Source organism: Mycteria americana, chromosome 10 (genome assembly GCF_035582795.1).
Source record: "Mycteria americana isolate JAX WOST 10 ecotype Jacksonville Zoo and Gardens chromosome 10, USCA_MyAme_1.0, whole genome shotgun sequence".
NCBI classification, from domain to species: Eukaryota; Metazoa; Chordata; class Aves; order Ciconiiformes; family Ciconiidae; genus Mycteria; species Mycteria americana.
In genome coordinates this window covers 11,701,706-11,716,419 of record NC_134374.1, presented here as the reverse complement: position 1 = coordinate 11,716,419, position 14,714 = coordinate 11,701,706, and the positions used below count along the sequence as shown (strand labels likewise).

Sequence of the window (14,714 nt, the reverse complement as noted above, 5' to 3'; positions counted from 1 at the left end):
AGCCCACGGGTTGCAGCCGGAGCCGCGGCAGCAGGGGAGGACGTCGGGGGGTTTAGCACCTCTCCCTGCCCGGGGTGCGGTGGGGGACCGCCAGCCCCCTTCGCTGCCGCCTCGCAGGGGGTTTCGTCCCCCTTCTCCGCCCCGGGGGTCCGGGGAGGTGGGTTGGGGGTGCCGCAGCGGGGGATGAGGGGCTGGCCTCCAGGGGAGCCCCCCTCCATCGCACGGTCACTGCTGGATCCAACGGCAGGCCAAGGTGCCGGTGGGTGTCCCGCGGGAGATGTTTAAAAGGCAGGAAAAGCCACGCTTTTCCACGGCTCCGAAAGCCCTGCAGTTCCTGGGAAAGGGGAGATTCTTAAACCAAATGACATCGTTTTGCCCAGCTCAGGCTGCGGGGGTCCCGCGGGGCCGCCAGCAGTGCTCACCCCAAAGCCTCGGAGGAACAGAGCAGCCCCCAAACCCCAAAGGTTTTTGCAGCCTCCCCCTTTGGGGTTTCTCACCCAGGAAACACCTCGGCCAAAGGCATGGGCTCAAAGGGAACGTTCCAGGAAGTTCCCCCACCCGCCAACCAGCCCCACAGGCACTGGTTTGTGGGGAGGGGGGGTTTCACAGCCCCCATCACCATTTTCCACCACCCAACAGCCCCAAGGCTCCAACCCCAAATCCTGCGACCCTGTCAGCACGAGAGCATGGCTGCCCCTACAGAAACTGGGAGGGGTTGACTGGGGAGGGGGCACCCCACAGAAATAATAATTACTATTAAGAAGAAAAGCGTGTGGCCAGTCTGCCTTTTTAACTTAGAAACGCTTCAACTGTCCCACAGTCTTCAAAAAAAATGACAACTGGCGGCCCCTGCCCCCCCCACCCCGTGTCCCCCCCTTAAAATTCTGTAAAATCACAGTTCCATGTTCCACAAAGTTTCCCTTTTTTTTGGTGGTGGTGGTCTTGTTTATGGGTTGCTGTTGGGTTCTTGGTTTTTTTCCCCCCCTTCTTGCTTTTTCTTTTTTTCCTGGCCCTCCTGTGCACCCCTGGCACGTCCCATGAAGCCCCGTGCATGTGGGGTACAGAGACACACCGTGGGCTGGGGATGAAGAGGCAGCAGCTTTCTGGAGAGGAAAGAGGCCCACAGCTGTTGTACGGGGCAATGGCAGAGCCCCCTGCCTCTGTCCGTGCCACGGCTCCCAGATTTTGCCCACGGGGACTGGGAGGGGGGCAGGGGACAGCGAGCACATGAGGTGGAGGTGGCCAAGAGGCTGAAGAGGCAGACGCGCAGGTCCGGAGGCTGATGCTGGGTGGATCCCAGGTGAGGGGTGTCAAGGAGGAGCCTCCGGATGTTGTGAGCGGGGAGGAGAAGCCCAGGAAAAACAAGAAACGGGAGCAAGGGAGAAGGAGGACCAGTCCGCAAACCATCTTTGTACATCGTGTGCCGGGGGGGCTCCTGGAGCGGCCACAGTTCGCTCGCCGCCGGGCAGGGCTCAGCCTCTCTGCTCCTGCAGTCCCTCCACCGCACAGGGAGGAGCGGGGGGATGCACCCCCGTTTTCCACCGCCGTCCCCCCTTCCCGGCCGGCCACCCCGGCGACCTCGGCTCCTCACATCATGATGTGCCGCCGGCGGTGAAGGGCCAGGTGGTCGGAGCGGGAGAAGCTGCGGTCGCAGTCCGAGCAGCGGAAGGGCTTGATGCCCGTGTGCTTGCGGAAGTGCCGGGTCAGCTCGTCGGAGCGGGCGAACTTCCAGGTGCAGCCTTCCCAGGTGCATTTGTAGGGCTTCTCGCCTGTGTGAGGGGACCAGAGAGGGGTCAGCACCGCAAAAGTTATCGCCACACGCCTTACAGAAAAAAAAGGCAGGGTTTCTCGGCTGCAGCGGGTCACCGTGGCCACGCAAAGCCCTCGGCACCTCTGCGCTAGCCCGCACCCACCTCGGCCTCACCCAGCGCGGTCCGTTGGCGCCACCGGGTGCAGGAGCGCTGCTAGAAGGTGCAACACAGCACCGCGCCCACGCCGCCAGCAAGACTGCAATGGCGTTTTGGGGTGCGCAGCCCCCGCCTGCAGCATTGCCCCGGGGGACGGCGCAGGGCACCCCACTGGGTTCACGGCGGCACCCCCACGCATGGGTGGGAGGGGGGTGCCCTCTGCCTGCGGCACCCCCACCGCGCAGCGTGCGACTGTAGTGGCAGCACCCCACCGTCCTCCGCCGGCCCTGCCGCAGCAGCACCCCATGGCAGAGCCTGGGGTCCGGCAGGGACCCGGGGTGCCAGCCCAGGGGTGCCAAGCACGCCATGGGGGTACCGGGAGCCCTCTCCAGCAGAGGGACCCCAGGGCGCTGGGGCTGGCGAGGAGGGGGAGCCCCAGTAGGGCCACCCAACGGAGCACCCCATACCCAGACCTGGGGGTGGGGGGCAGGAGGGCCCCCGGGGCATGGCCTTGGGTACCAGCACCCCCAAAGGGCTGGCACAGAGCCCAAGAGCCCCCCAAAGGGGGCTGCCCCAGACCCTGGCAGAGGGTGCCAGCATCCCCAAAGTGCCCCCCAACCCCAAAGGGACTCCCCCAGCCCTGACACAGGATGCCAGCACCCCCAAAGTGCCACCCTGAGACCCCAAAGGGACAGCCCTCTCCCTGCACCCACAGTGCCCCAAATGCTGCTCCCCCCAAAAATATAATCAAGCTGGGGAGATGGAGAAGCCTCCTGTGCCATGGGGCACAGAGATACGGGGGGGCACGACTTGGGGGGGCACCCCTTTTGGCTGCCTGCTCCTGCCCGGAGGAGGGGAGATCCAGGCCCCCCACCCCGGATAAGGTGGGAAGCTGGGAATGTCCTGGGGAAGGGGATGGGGGGGATCCGGGGAGGGCAGCTGAACTGAAACCACAGCCGCTGGCAGCGGGATGGGAGGTGGGCAGGCAGGGCAGGCAGCGCCGTGCCCCGCGTACCCCTGCCCGCCCCGTGTCCCCTTGCGGGCGCAGGCCGGGGGCTCAGGGCCCTGGGGGGGCTTTGGGTGAAGGCGGCAGATGTGGGCAGGCAGATGGCGGGTGGGGGACACCCCAGGGGGGAAACACGGGATCCCCTTCAGGGGTGCCGCTCCACGAGGGGGGACCCCCCCATCCCAAAACTTCAGGGTTCCCCCCCACGTGGCCTTACCGGACCCAGCGTTCTTGCCGTCCCCCCCGATGAGGGGTACGGTGATGGCGGTGACGCCGTCGGTGGGCATGGTGGTGTAGACGACAGGGAGGGACTGGACCACCACGGGGATGGTCTGGAGGTTGCCCATCTTGCTGGGCAGGTTGACGGAGGGGATGGTGTGGATGACGTGGAGGATCTGCTGCCCGCCGCTGCCCTGCGTGGAGGCCAGGATGGAGCCGGGCGAGAGGACGGCCGGGATGGCCGAGGTGGAGCTGAGGCCGGAGGGCGAGATGGAGACGGTGGCGGGAGCGGGGAGGGGGGGAGCCACCAGCAAGGGGGACGACTGCACCGAGGCGGGGGGCGGCGGCGGGGGAGCCGAGGCCGCCGCCACCTTGGACTTGTTGAGGGAGAGATCGACGGGCTCGGCCTGGGGCTGGCCGCAGTCGCTGGCCAGCAGCTCCTCGGGCGGCTCCGTCTTGATGTCGGCCAGCAACACCGGGGGGTCGAGGGGGCCCTCAGCCAGCAGCGCCGACGAGCTCATGGCGGGCGTCGCCTTCCCCGGGCCCTGCCAGAGGCCCCCAGCCCGTGAGGAGACGGGGCAGCGGCGGCCTTTGCCGGCCTCCCCCCAGCCAGACCGCCGGCCACGCTGCCTCGGCCCGGGCCCGGGCCCGGTCCCCGGCCGCCTGCGGGGCCGCCCCGCGGTGCCCCGGCCCTGCGTGCCCCGCTCCCCGGCCGCGCTGAGCCGCGTCCCCCGCGGCCGAGGCCGCCCGTCCCTCACGAGGGCTGCGGCGCGGGCCGAAGGCGGGAAGGGCAGAGCCCGCCCCTCGCGCGCCCCGCCCACCGCTCGCCCCGCCCCCGCGGCAGCGGCCGCTCCCCTCAGCCGCCGCTCCCGCGGGCCGGGCCCGGGCCCGGGGGTGAGGGGTTGGCGCTCACGGAGGCGCTTTCCCCGGGGAAGCAGCGCCTCGGCGCCGGCAGCGCTCCGCCGCCTGCGTGCGGGGGGCCGGGCTCTCCCCGTGCGAAGCCCGGCGCCGCAGGGAGCCGCCGCAGCCTCCTCCCGGCGTCCGGGTCCAGCTCGGGCGCCAGCAGCGCCGGGTTCGATGCGCAGAGGCCAAAGCCTCCTGCAACAGCACCGCGGGGGCTCGGCCTTGCCTCTCCCCTTTCCGCTTTCCCTAACCTTTTTCCCTTTCCCTACCCTTTTCCCCTTTCCTTACCCCTTTCCTTTCCCCTTCCCTTTTTCCCTTTCCCCTTCCCTTTCCCCTTTCCCCTTCCTCTTTCCCCTTTCCTTTCCCCTTCCCCCTTTCCTTTCCCCTTCCCTTTTCCCCTTTTCCTTTCCCCTTCCCTTTTCCCCTTTTCCTTTCCCCTTCCCTTTTCCCCTTTTCCTTTCCCCTTCCCTTTTCCCCTTTTTGTCACCCTTTCCCCCTCCCCGCAATCCCAAGCAGCGGCAGGACAGCAGCTCGGCTGCCCCAGATGCTTCCGCAGCAGCTCTGGAGCAACGTCCCTCCCTGGAGAGCCATCGCCTGCTCCCCGGCCTTCGAGGGAATCTTCGGCCGAGCGGCTTCAAAGGGCACTTCTGCCTTTCCAAAGTCATTGGAACAAGGCACCGAGCCCACGGGTCGCAGCCGGAGCCGCGGCAGCAGGGGAGGACGTCGGGGGGTTTAGCACCTCTCCCTGCCCGGGGTGCGGTGGGGGACCGCCAGCCCCCTTCGCTGCCGCCTCGCAGGGGGTTTCATCCCCCTTCTCCGCCCCGGGGGTCCGGGGAGGCGGGTTGGGGGTGCCGCAGCGGGGGATGAGGGGCTGGCCTCCAGGGGAGCCCCCCTCCATCGCACGGTCACTGCTGGATCCAACGGCAGGCCAAGGTGCCGGTGGGTGTCCCGCGGGAGATGTTTAAAAGGCAGGAAAAGCCACGCTTTTCCACGGCTCCGAAAGCCCTGCAGTTCCTGGGAAAGGGGAGATTCTTAAACCAAACGACGTCGTTTTGCCCAGCTCAGCCCCTCTCCTCCAGGCAGGGAGCGGGCAGGAGAGCTCCTGCTGCCCACGCTGTGCCCTGGTCCCGGTCCCCGCTGCGGCAAAGCAAGACACACACGGAGGAAACTCATCTACTCTCAATATTATTCCTGCGTAGAAAAAACATCAAACAGTTTTGTATAAATATCACAGCTCAAGAGTTTAAAATTGCATGTTGCTTTTTCTTTGTTTTAACAACAAAATGGAAAACAGAAAAGCGTCCCCCACCCCGGGGCTTGGAAAACAGCGGGGGGACAAGATGGAGTCCCCGGCTGCGGGGGTCCCGCGGGGCCACCAGCAGTGCTCACCCCAAAGCCTCGGAGGAACAGAGCAGCCCCCAAACCCCGAGGGTTTTCACAGCCTCCCCCTTTGGGGTTTCTCGCCTTCCTTAGGCCAATGCTTCCCGGGAGGATTTGGGGCCGTGCTGGGTGAAGGACGGACACGGGGCTGCAGCCCCGGGAGAAGCCGAATCAGCTGGTGAGCACGGCTTTGGGAGACGGGACACGTGGCGGGACGGGGATAGACACACAGAGACCGCGCCAAAATCATAGAATCACTTAGGTTGGAAAAGACCTTTGAGATCATCAAGGCCGTCCGTTAACCTGGCACTGCCAAGCCCACCACTACACCATGTCCCTAAGCACCACATCTACAGGGCTTTTAAATACCTCCAGGGATGGGGACTCCACCACTTCCCTGGGCAGCCCGTTCCAGTGCTTGACAACCCTTTTGGTGAAGACATTTTTCCTAATATCCAACCTAAACCTCCCCTGGCGCAACTTGAGGCCATTTCCTCTCATCCCATCACTTGTTACCTGGGAGAAGAGACCAACCCCACCTCTCTACCCCCTCCTTTCAGGCAGTTGTAGAGAGCGATGAGGTCTCCCCTCAGCCTCCTTTTCTCCAGGCTAAACAACCCCAGGTCCTCAGCCGCTCCCCATCAGCCTTGTGCTCCAGACCCTTCACCAGCTTCGTTGCCCTTCTCTGGACACGCTCCAGCCCCTCAATGTCTCTCTGGGAGTGAGGGGCCCAACACTGAACACAGCACTCGAGGTGCGGCCTCACCAGTGCCCAGTACAGGGGACGATCACTGCCCTAGTCCTGCTGGCCACACTATTCCTGACACAAGCCAGGATGCCATTGGCCTTCTTGGCCACCTGGGCACACTGCTGGCTCACATTCAGCCGGCTGTCGACCAACACCCCCAGGTCCTTTTCCGCCGGGCACTTTCCAGCCGCTCTTCCCCAAGCCTGCAGCGTTGCATGGGGTTGCTGTGGCCCAAGTGCAGGACCCGGCACTGAGCCCTGTTGAACCCCACACAGTTGGCCCCGGCCCATGGATCCAGCCTGTCCAGGTCCCTCTGCAGAGCCTTCCTCCCCTCAGCAGATCAACACTCCCGCACAACTTGGTGTCATCTGCAAACTCACTGGGGGTGCACTCGATCCCCTGGTCCAGACCATTGATGAAGATATTGAACGGGACTGGCCCCAGCACCGAGCCCTGGGGACACCACTGGTGACCGGCCACCAGCTCAACTCGCCCCCTGGCCGTGCCCAGCCCCAACAGGGTTGGGGGCCACCGCGGGGCTGGGGACAAGCTCTGCCCCATGAAACGCCTCGGCCGGCGGATGGAAAGCAGAGAGGAAAAGGAGTTTCCCAAACATCTGCCAGAGTCATTTTCAGGGGACGGGGTTCTCTGCCCCTGCCCCAGGCCCTCCCCACAGCAGATCCCCCCTCCCCAAGCAGCCCAGCATCCCCCGAGCCAAAGGCATGGCCTCAAAGAGAGCTTACAGGGAGCTCCCCCCACACCCACCCAGCCCCACAGGCACTGGTTTGCGAGGGGGGGGTGTCACAGCCCCCATCACCGTTTCCCACCACCCAACAGCCCCAAGGCTCCAACCCCAAATCCTGCCACTCTGTCAGCACGAGAGCATGGCTGCCCCTACAGAAACTGGGGGGGGGGGGGGGGGGGGGTGTTGACTGGGGGGGGCACCCCACAGAAATAATAATTACTATTAAGAAGAAAAGCGTGTGGCCAGTCTGCCTTTTTAACTTAGAAACGCTTCAACTGTCCCACAGTCTTCAAAAAAAACAGACAGCTGGCGGCCCCCGCACCCCCCACCCCGTCCCCCCCCCCTTAAAACTCCATAAAATCACAGTTCCACGTTCCGCAAAGTTTCCCTTTTTTTTGGGTGGTGGTGGTCTTGTTTGTGGGTTGCTGTTGGGTTCTTGGTTTTTTCCCCCCCTTCTTGCTTTTTCTTTTCTTCCTGGCCCTCCTGTGCACCCCTGGCACGTCCCGTGAAGCCCAGCACATGCTGAGGGATGCAGAGAGAGGTGACGTGCCAGGGCCCCTCCTCCCACGGGGACAGGGCCACGCAGTGGCTGGGGATGGAGAGGCAGCGGCTTTCTGGAGAGCAAAGAGGCCCACAGCTGTTGTACGGGGCAATGGCAGAGCCCCCTGCCTCTGTCCGTGCCACGGCTCCCAGATTTTGCCCACGGGGACTGGGAGGGGGGCAGGGGACAGTGAGCACATGAGGTGGAGGTGGCCAAGAGGCTGAAGAGGCAGACGCGCAGGTCCGGAGGCCGCTGCTGGGTGGATCCCAGGTGAGGGGTCAAGGAGGAGCCTCCGGATGTCGTGAGCGGGGAGGAGAAGCCCAGGAAAAACAAGAAACGGGAGCAAGGGAGAAGGAGGACCAGTCCGCAAACCATCTTTGTACATCGTGTGCCAGGGGGGCTCCTGGAGCGGCCACAGTTCGCTCGCCACCGGGCAGGGCTCAGCCTCTCTGCTCCTGCAGTCCCTCCACCGCACAGGGAGGAGCGGGGGGATGCACCCCCGTTTTCCACCGCCGTCCCCCCTTCCCGGCCGGCCACCCCGGCGACCTCGGCTCCTCACATCATGATGTGCCGCCGGCGGTGAAGGGCCAGGTGGTCGGAGCGGGAGAAGCTGCGGTCGCAGTCCGAGCAGCGGAAGGGCTTGATGCCCGTGTGCTTGCGGAAGTGCCGGGTCAGCTCGTCGGAGCGGGCGAACTTCCAGGTGCAGCCTTCCCAGGTGCATTTGTAGGGCTTCTCGCCTGTGTGAGGGGACCAGAGAGGGGTCAGCACCGCAAAAGTTATCCCCACACGCCTTACAGAAAAAAAAGGCAGGGTTTCTCGGCTGCAGCGGGTCACCGTGGCCACGCAAAGCCCTCGGCACCTCTGCGCTAGCCCGCACCCACCTCGGCCTCACCCAGCGCGGTCCGTTGGCGCCACCGGGTGCAGGAGCGCTGCTAGAAGGTGCAACACAGCACCGCGCCCACGCCGCCAGCAAGACTGCAATGGCGTTTTGGGGTGCGCAGACCCCGCCTGCAGCATTGCCCCGGGGGACGGCGCAGGGCACCCCACTGGGTTCACGGCGGCACCCCCACGCATGGGTGGGAGGGGGGTGCCCTCCGCCTGCGGCACCCCCACGCGCAGCGTGCGACTGTAGTGGCAGCACCCCACTGTCCTCCGCCGGCCCTGCCGCAGCAGCACCCCATGGCAGAGCCTGGGGTGACCCCAACCCCAAAAAGCCACTCCCAGCCCTGGCACGGGGTGTCAGCACCCCGAAAGTGCCACCCTGAGACCCCAAAGGACCTCCCGAGTCTCCAACACAGGGTGCCAGCACCCCCAAAGACACCTCTGAGCCCAGGCACAGAGCACCATCGCCCCCCCAGCCCATCCCCGGGTGCCCCCAGCCCATTGGGAACCAGGGGCACTGACCCTGACCCTCCCGGACAGGGGGGTGTGCGGCGCTGGCCCCTACCCGTGTGTATCCGCCGGTGAGCTTTGAGGTGAGAGCTTTTGGTGTAGACCTTATTGCAGCCTTCAAAGTCGCACTGGTGGATGCGCCGCTTCTTCAGGTCGGGGGAATCGGCTCGCTGCCCCCGCGCCGCTGGCCTGCCGGGAGGAGGGAGGGATGGAGGGGACGGCCCCCGCGCCCACGGACCCTGCGGGGCGCCCGGGGACACCGAGGGAGACGGCAAGGAGGGGGACACACATACGAGGACACTCACTCTCTCTGGAGGTCCTGGAAAGGGGCTGGACCGCTCTCGGAGGCGCTGTCCTCGCTGTCGCTGTTCATGTCCATGGGGTACATGGAGCCCGGGTCAATTTTCACTGGTGGGGGGCGGGAAAGAAAAGCTATTGAGAAACAAGGAGGGAGGGGGTGAGGCTTGTGAGCAGACAACAGAGACACCCCCAAACCCCCCCCCCCCCCCCCCCCCCAGAGGGACAGCCCTCCCCCTGCTCCCACAGTGCCCCAAACGCTGCTCCCCCCAAAAATATAATCAAGCTGGGGAGATGGAGAAGCCTCCTGTGCCATGGGGCACAGAGATACGGGGGGGCACGACTTGGGGGGGCACCCCTTTTGGCTGCCTGCTCCTGCCCGGAGGAGGGGAGATCCAGGCCCCCCACCCCGGATAAGGTGGGAAGCTGGGAATGTCCTGGGGAAGGGGATGGGGGGGATCCGGGGAGGGCAGCTGAACTGAAACCACAGCCGCTGGCAGCGGGATGGGAGGTGGGCAGGCAGGGCAGGCAGCGCCGTGCCCCGCGTACCCCTGCCCGCCCCGTGTCCCCTTGCGGGCGCAGGCCGGGGGCTCAGGGCCCTGGGGGGGCTTTGGGTGAAGGCGGCAGATGTGGGCAGGCAGATGGCGGGTGGGGGACACCCCAGGGGGGAAACACGGGATCCCCTTCAGGGGTGCCGCTCCACGAGGGGGGACCCCCCCATCCCAAAACTTCAGGGTTCCCCCCCACGTGGCCTTACCGGACCCAGCGTTCTTGCCGTCCCCCCCGATGAGGGGTACGGTGATGGCGGTGACGCCGTCGGTGGGCATGGTGGTGTAGACGACGGGGAGGGACTGGACCACCACGGGGATGGTCTGGAGGTTGCCCATCTTGCTGGGCAGGTTGACGGAGGGGATGGTGTGGATGACGTGGAGGATCTGCTGCCCGCCGCTGCCCTGCGTGGAGGCCAGGATGGAGCCGGGCGAGAGGACGGCCGGGATGGCCGAGGTGGAGCTGAGGCCGGAGGGCGAGATGGAGACGGTGGCGGGAGCGGGGAGGGGGGGAGCCACCAGCAAGGGGGACGACTGCACCGAGGCGGGGGGCGGCGGCAGGGGAGCCGAGGCCGCCGCCACCTTGGACTTGTTGAGGGAGAGATCGACGGGCTCGGCCTGGGGCTGGCCGCAGTCGCTGGCCAGCAGCTCCTCGGGCGGCTCCGTCTTGATGTCGGCCAGCAGCACCGGGGGGTCGAGGGGGCCCTCAGCCAGCAGCGCCGACGAGCTCATGGCGGGCGTCGCCTTCCCCAGGCCCTGCCAGAGACCCGCAGCCCGTGAGGAGACGGGGCAGCGGCGGCACGGGCCGGGGGCGGGGGGCGGGCGGGCGAAGGGCCTTTGCCGGCCTCCCCCCAGCCAGCCGCCGGCCACGCTGCCGAGGCCCGGGCCCCGAGGCCCCGGCCGCCTGCGCGGCCGCCCCGCGGTGCCCCGGCCCTGCGTGCCCCGCTCCCCGGCCGCGCTGAGCCGCGTCCCCCGCGGCCGAGGCCGCCCGTCCCTCACGAGGGCTGCGGCGCGGGCCGAAGGCGGGAAGGGCAGAGCCCGCCCACCGCGGGCCCCGCCCACCGCCCCGCCCACGCCGCCCCGCGCGCCTTTGTGCCGCCGGCCGGCCCCGCCCACCACCACCCCCCCCCCCGCGCCCCTCAGGGCCGGGCGGGGCGGGGGAGTGGGCGTGGCCCCCGCGGGGCGGTGCCGGGCCCCGCCACGCTCCCCTCCCCCGCGCCTTAAAGGGGCCGCGCCGCCGCGGCGCGCAGCCCGCCCCCCCCCGGTGTCGGGGCCAAGCGGCGGCGGTCACTCACCGCCCCGGCGGCGCGGGGGGGGGCTCCTCCGCGGGTGCGCGGCGCTCATCCCCTCCGCGGGCAGGATCATGCTCCCCGCCTCGCTTCACCGGCCGCGCCGAGCCGAGCCGAGCCGAGCCGCGCCGCGCCGAGCCGAGCCGAGCCGAGCTGGGTCGGGCCGGGCCGGGCGAGAGGTGTGAACGGCCCCGCGGCTCCACCCTGGCTCGGCCCGGGGTGGAGCTCCTTAAAAGGGCCCGGCCGCGGCAGGGAGGGGCTGCCACCATGGCCCGGCCCGGCCCCCGCGGGAGGCACCCGGGCAGGGCCCCACCCGGGACACCCCCCCCCCCCTTCCACCCCCTCCCCCCAAACGCCGCGCACACGCGGTACCCCAACACGCGCGGAACCGAGGGACCCCCCCACCAACACGCACGCGGCGACAGGGACCCCCACACCCCCCTTGCTGGGGTCCCTCCGGTACGTGGGCACGCGTGGGGGTGCCCAGCACGCAGACGCCGCGGGGGACCCCCCCCCAAAGCAGCACTTGATCACCCCGGCACTGACACCCCCCCAGCACCCCCCTCCCGGCCGGGGACCCCCAGCACGTACCTGACTGCAAGCAGAGACCTTCCCCCCCGAGACAGGCACACGGAGCCCCCCACGCACACTCACACACACGCACAGACACACGCGTGGCCCGGCCCGGCCCGGCCCCTCCCCGGGGCACACCCAGCGCACACACCCTGCACACACACACGCAGCCGGGAGCCTCCCAGCCCTCTCACGCAGATGGGGGGGGGGGGGGGGGGCCTAAAACACACACCCACGGCCAGGGATCCCCCCCAAAACCCACACAGACCCACACTCGGCCAGGGACCCCCGAAACACACTCGCCCACACTCACAAATCACCAGGACCCCCAAAAGACCCAGGCACACAAGGAGGCACACCCCCAAACACCCCCACTCTCAGCCAGGGACCCCCCAAGACCCCCACGCTCACCCAGGGACCCCCCCAACACACCCCCACACACTCACACATCACCGGGACCCCCAAAACACGCCCCCCGCCCCGCCAGGCCCCCCCAAACACACCCACATCCAGGTACTCTCCCCCCCCGGAGACACCCCCCAGACGGCCACAGACCTGCCCCCCCCCCCCCCCCAGCTGGGGACCCCCAACCCCAGCACACCCCCCCCAGAGCCCCCCCCGCACTCCCAGACCCACCCCCTCACACCCGGGGGGGTCCCCACAACCAGGCCCATTGGGGGGGGCACAAAGGGGCGACCTCCCCCCCCGGGGACCCTCCCCAGCCCCACTTTGGAGGGGGGGGCTTGCACCCCAAAGCCCCGCGGGGCTGGGGGGCGAGAGATGTGGCAGCTGGGTGGGCAGGGGGCCTCGCTGCCCCCCCAAATCCAGCCTCAGTGCCCCCCCCGGGGACTCCCTGCCACCCCACTGGGCTTTCATCGGTGAGCTGAATTCCTCCGTCCTCAGCCCGGGCACACCAGAAACCCAACGGGGGGGGGGCTGAGGGGGTGCCGCTGTGCACCCCGTCCCCACCCCCCCGGGAATAAATAGCGACCCCCCCCCCCTTTTTGCCCTAAAACAGCTCAGGGAGGGATGCGGGGCACCCCCGAACCATGGGGTGACCTTGGGGGGGGCAGGCGTGGGAAAATGCAGGCAGCTGCCTTCCGTCCCTCCCTGCCTGGTCCCCGCGTGCGTCCCCCCGGCCCGTGTCCCCCACCCGTGGGCGTGGGGGGGGCACACCCCGCCGCCGTCACACCTCCCCGAGGAATTTCCTCCCCGCTCCACCCTCCGGCAGCGGCGGCCCGGGATGCTGGGGGGGGGGGCGGGGCTCGTGGGGACCGAGCACGGGTGGGGGGGGATCCCCCCCCTCCACACATACACACACAGGGGGGGGGCTCAGCCCCGCTTCCCACGGCGGGGGGGGGGGGGGCGACGGATGGATTTGGTGACACCCCCCCCCTCCCAAAAAAAAAAAAAAAAGTACTACCATGCCCGAGCCCACGCAGGGTCCCCCCCACGGGCTCGTGTCCATGTTTTGGGGGGGCGGGGTGGCTCCCCCCAAGCCAAGCTCGCCCCCCCACCCGCCCCCCCACCCGCACCCCGCGGCGGCGGAGGAGGGAGGGAATGTGCGAGTCGCGTCTGCTCCGCGCTGCTCGGCCCTGGGTGCGGGCAGGGTGCGGGCAGCCGGTCGGCAGCTGCAGCCCGGGCCGGGGGGCGATAGGGGACCGGAGGGGGGGGGGGGGGGGACACGACACAGACACACGCGGCCGTGTCACCTCCAGACCGGCTTTTTATAGCCCGGGCAACGCGGGGGGGGGGGGGGGGGGGGGGGGGGGGGAGAAGGGCACCGAGTCCCGCCAACGCCTTCAGCTCCGGGGCCACCCCGCCCTGCCCGCACCCCTGCCCGCACCCCGCGCCCTGCCCATGGCTGCCCTCAGCCCCACGCAAGCCCGGGGAGGGGGACACGGACACACGGACGGACACACACACACACACACACTCGAGGAGGGTCGGGCCCTTTAAGAGCAAAGGGTGGGGGTGGGGGGGGAGGGAAGGGCGGGGCGCGCCGCGACGTCGCCCCTCGCCACCCCCACCCCACCCCCCCACCCCCCCGCCGTGACCTCCCAAGCGCGCGGCGGCGCCCGCCCCGGAAGCGGCCACGCGGGGGGGGCCCACGCGGGGCCCGGCGGGGGGGGGAGGGGGAGGGAAGGGCGGGGGGGGGCGGGAACCGCCCCCCCCCGCCCTTCCCTCCCCCTCCCCCCCCCCCCGCCGGGCCCCGCGCTGCCAAAATCCCCCCCCCCCCCCTCTCCCCCAGCAGGTCCGTTCCCACCCGTGGGCGCTGCCCCTTTAAGAACCCACGCAAGATGGAAGCGGCCGCGCCCGCGGCCCTCCCCACCCCGCTCTGGTCCCGGTCGAGGCCCCACTCACTTTTCCCCGCGCCTCCTCCGAGTGCATCCCCGCCGCCGCCGCCGCCGCTGCCCCGGGGCGGTGCCGGGTGGGGCGGGTGGGGCCCCACGGGCGGGGAGGGGCGGGGCCGTGTTGGGCGGAGCTCCCCTCCCCCACCCATTTTTGGGTGTGGGCACCCCCCCCCCCAAAAAAAAAATAATCCAGGGGGTGCCCCGCCCTGCGGTGACATCATCAGCAGCCAATGGGCGGCTCCCCTCGCATCCGGCGTTGCCGTGGAAACAGATGCAGGATTTGGGGAGGGGGGCTCCCCCACCTGCTGCCACCCCACCCCCACCCCACGCAGAGCCCCCCCTAAATCGAGGGGGGAGGGGCATGCCGCTGGAGGGGCTGAGACCTGGCGAACTCGTGTCAGTGATGGCGGGGCGGGGGGGGGGGGGGGCAGAGCCCCCCCTTCGGGACCATGTCTCCCCACCCACGGGGAGCATCCCCCTGCACCCACACCCCATAGGGTCATGGAGCACCCCCAAAACTCCGGGCTGAGCACCCACGGGTGTCCCGGGAGGGCGGAGGCAGGACGTGGCCCCCCGGGGGGACGTTCCCACGCGAGGGGGGGCAGTCGCTGCCTGCAACCCTGCCCGCACCCGTGCCTGGCTGCCTGCCCACACGCCCCTGCCTCCCCAGGGCCCCACCGCCCACATAAACCCCCCAAAAAAATATGTGGGGTGCCCGGAGCACCCCCTCGGCACCCTCCTCTGCCCCAGCACCCCAGCCGGGGGGCACCGGCGCGGCTCGGGGGGCAGGTTGGGTCCCCGGGGGGATCGGG

At 68.9% G+C, this 14,714-nt stretch overlaps 2 protein-coding genes across 5 annotated transcripts; both read right to left on the bottom strand.

The window, feature by feature from the left end:
• Nucleotides 1–1,083: 1,083 nt before the first annotated feature.
• Nucleotides 1,084–11,814, bottom strand: LOC142415060 (Krueppel-like factor 8). Of its 2 annotated transcripts, none has more exons than XM_075513039.1 (3): nucleotides 11,567–11,814; nucleotides 3,131–3,677; nucleotides 1,084–1,769 (listed from the first exon to the last, which is right to left on the bottom strand). In XM_075513039.1, exons 2-3 carry the CDS (start codon nucleotides 3,651–3,653, stop codon nucleotides 1,588–1,590), a joined length of 705 nt encoding a protein of 234 aa, XP_075369154.1. In that variant the 5' UTR covers nucleotides 3,654–3,677; nucleotides 11,567–11,814; the 3' UTR covers nucleotides 1,084–1,587. The 2 variants fall into 2 exon arrangements, with proteins under 2 accessions (XP_075369154.1, XP_075369153.1); XM_075513038.1 differs by lacking the exon at nucleotides 11,567–11,814 and adding an exon at nucleotides 10,982–11,120.
• Nucleotides 6,083–14,000, bottom strand: LOC142415058 (Krueppel-like factor 8). 3 transcript variants are annotated; one of them, XM_075513036.1, is made up of 5 exons: nucleotides 13,913–14,000; nucleotides 9,896–10,442; nucleotides 9,147–9,249; nucleotides 8,897–9,030; nucleotides 6,089–8,186 (listed from the first exon to the last, which is right to left on the bottom strand). In XM_075513036.1, exons 1-5 carry the CDS (start codon nucleotides 13,937–13,939, stop codon nucleotides 8,005–8,007), a joined length of 993 nt encoding a protein of 330 aa, XP_075369151.1. In that variant the 5' UTR covers nucleotides 13,940–14,000; the 3' UTR covers nucleotides 6,089–8,004. The 3 variants fall into 3 exon arrangements, with proteins under 3 accessions (XP_075369152.1, XP_075369151.1, XP_075369150.1); XM_075513035.1 differs by having other exon boundaries at nucleotides 6,095–8,186; nucleotides 9,147–9,273; XM_075513037.1 differs by lacking the exons at nucleotides 8,897–9,030; nucleotides 9,147–9,249 and having other exon boundaries at nucleotides 6,083–8,186.
• Nucleotides 14,001–14,714: the final 714 nt, after the last annotated feature.

Excerpts from the sequence above, each read along its gene's own strand:
- LOC142415060 (XM_075513039.1), bottom strand. The coding sequence starts at position 3,653 with ATGAGCTCGTCGGCGCTGCTGGCTGAGGGCCCCCTCGACCCCCCGGTG. Across the intron at positions 1,770-3,130 it reads CGGCAAGAACGCTGGGTCCG|GCGAGAAGCCCTACAAATGC; the intron begins GTAAGGCCACGT and ends CCCCTCACACAG.
- LOC142415058 (XM_075513035.1), bottom strand. The coding sequence starts at position 13,939 with ATGCACTCGGAGGAGGCGCGGGGAAAA. Across the intron at positions 10,443-13,912 it reads CGGAGGAGGCGCGGGGAAAA|GGCCTGGGGAAGGCGACGCC; the intron begins GTGAGTGGGGCC and ends GGTCTCTGGCAG. Across the intron at positions 8,187-8,896 it reads TCACCGGCGGATACACACGG|GCGAGAAGCCCTACAAATGC; the intron begins GTAGGGGCCAGC and ends CCCCTCACACAG.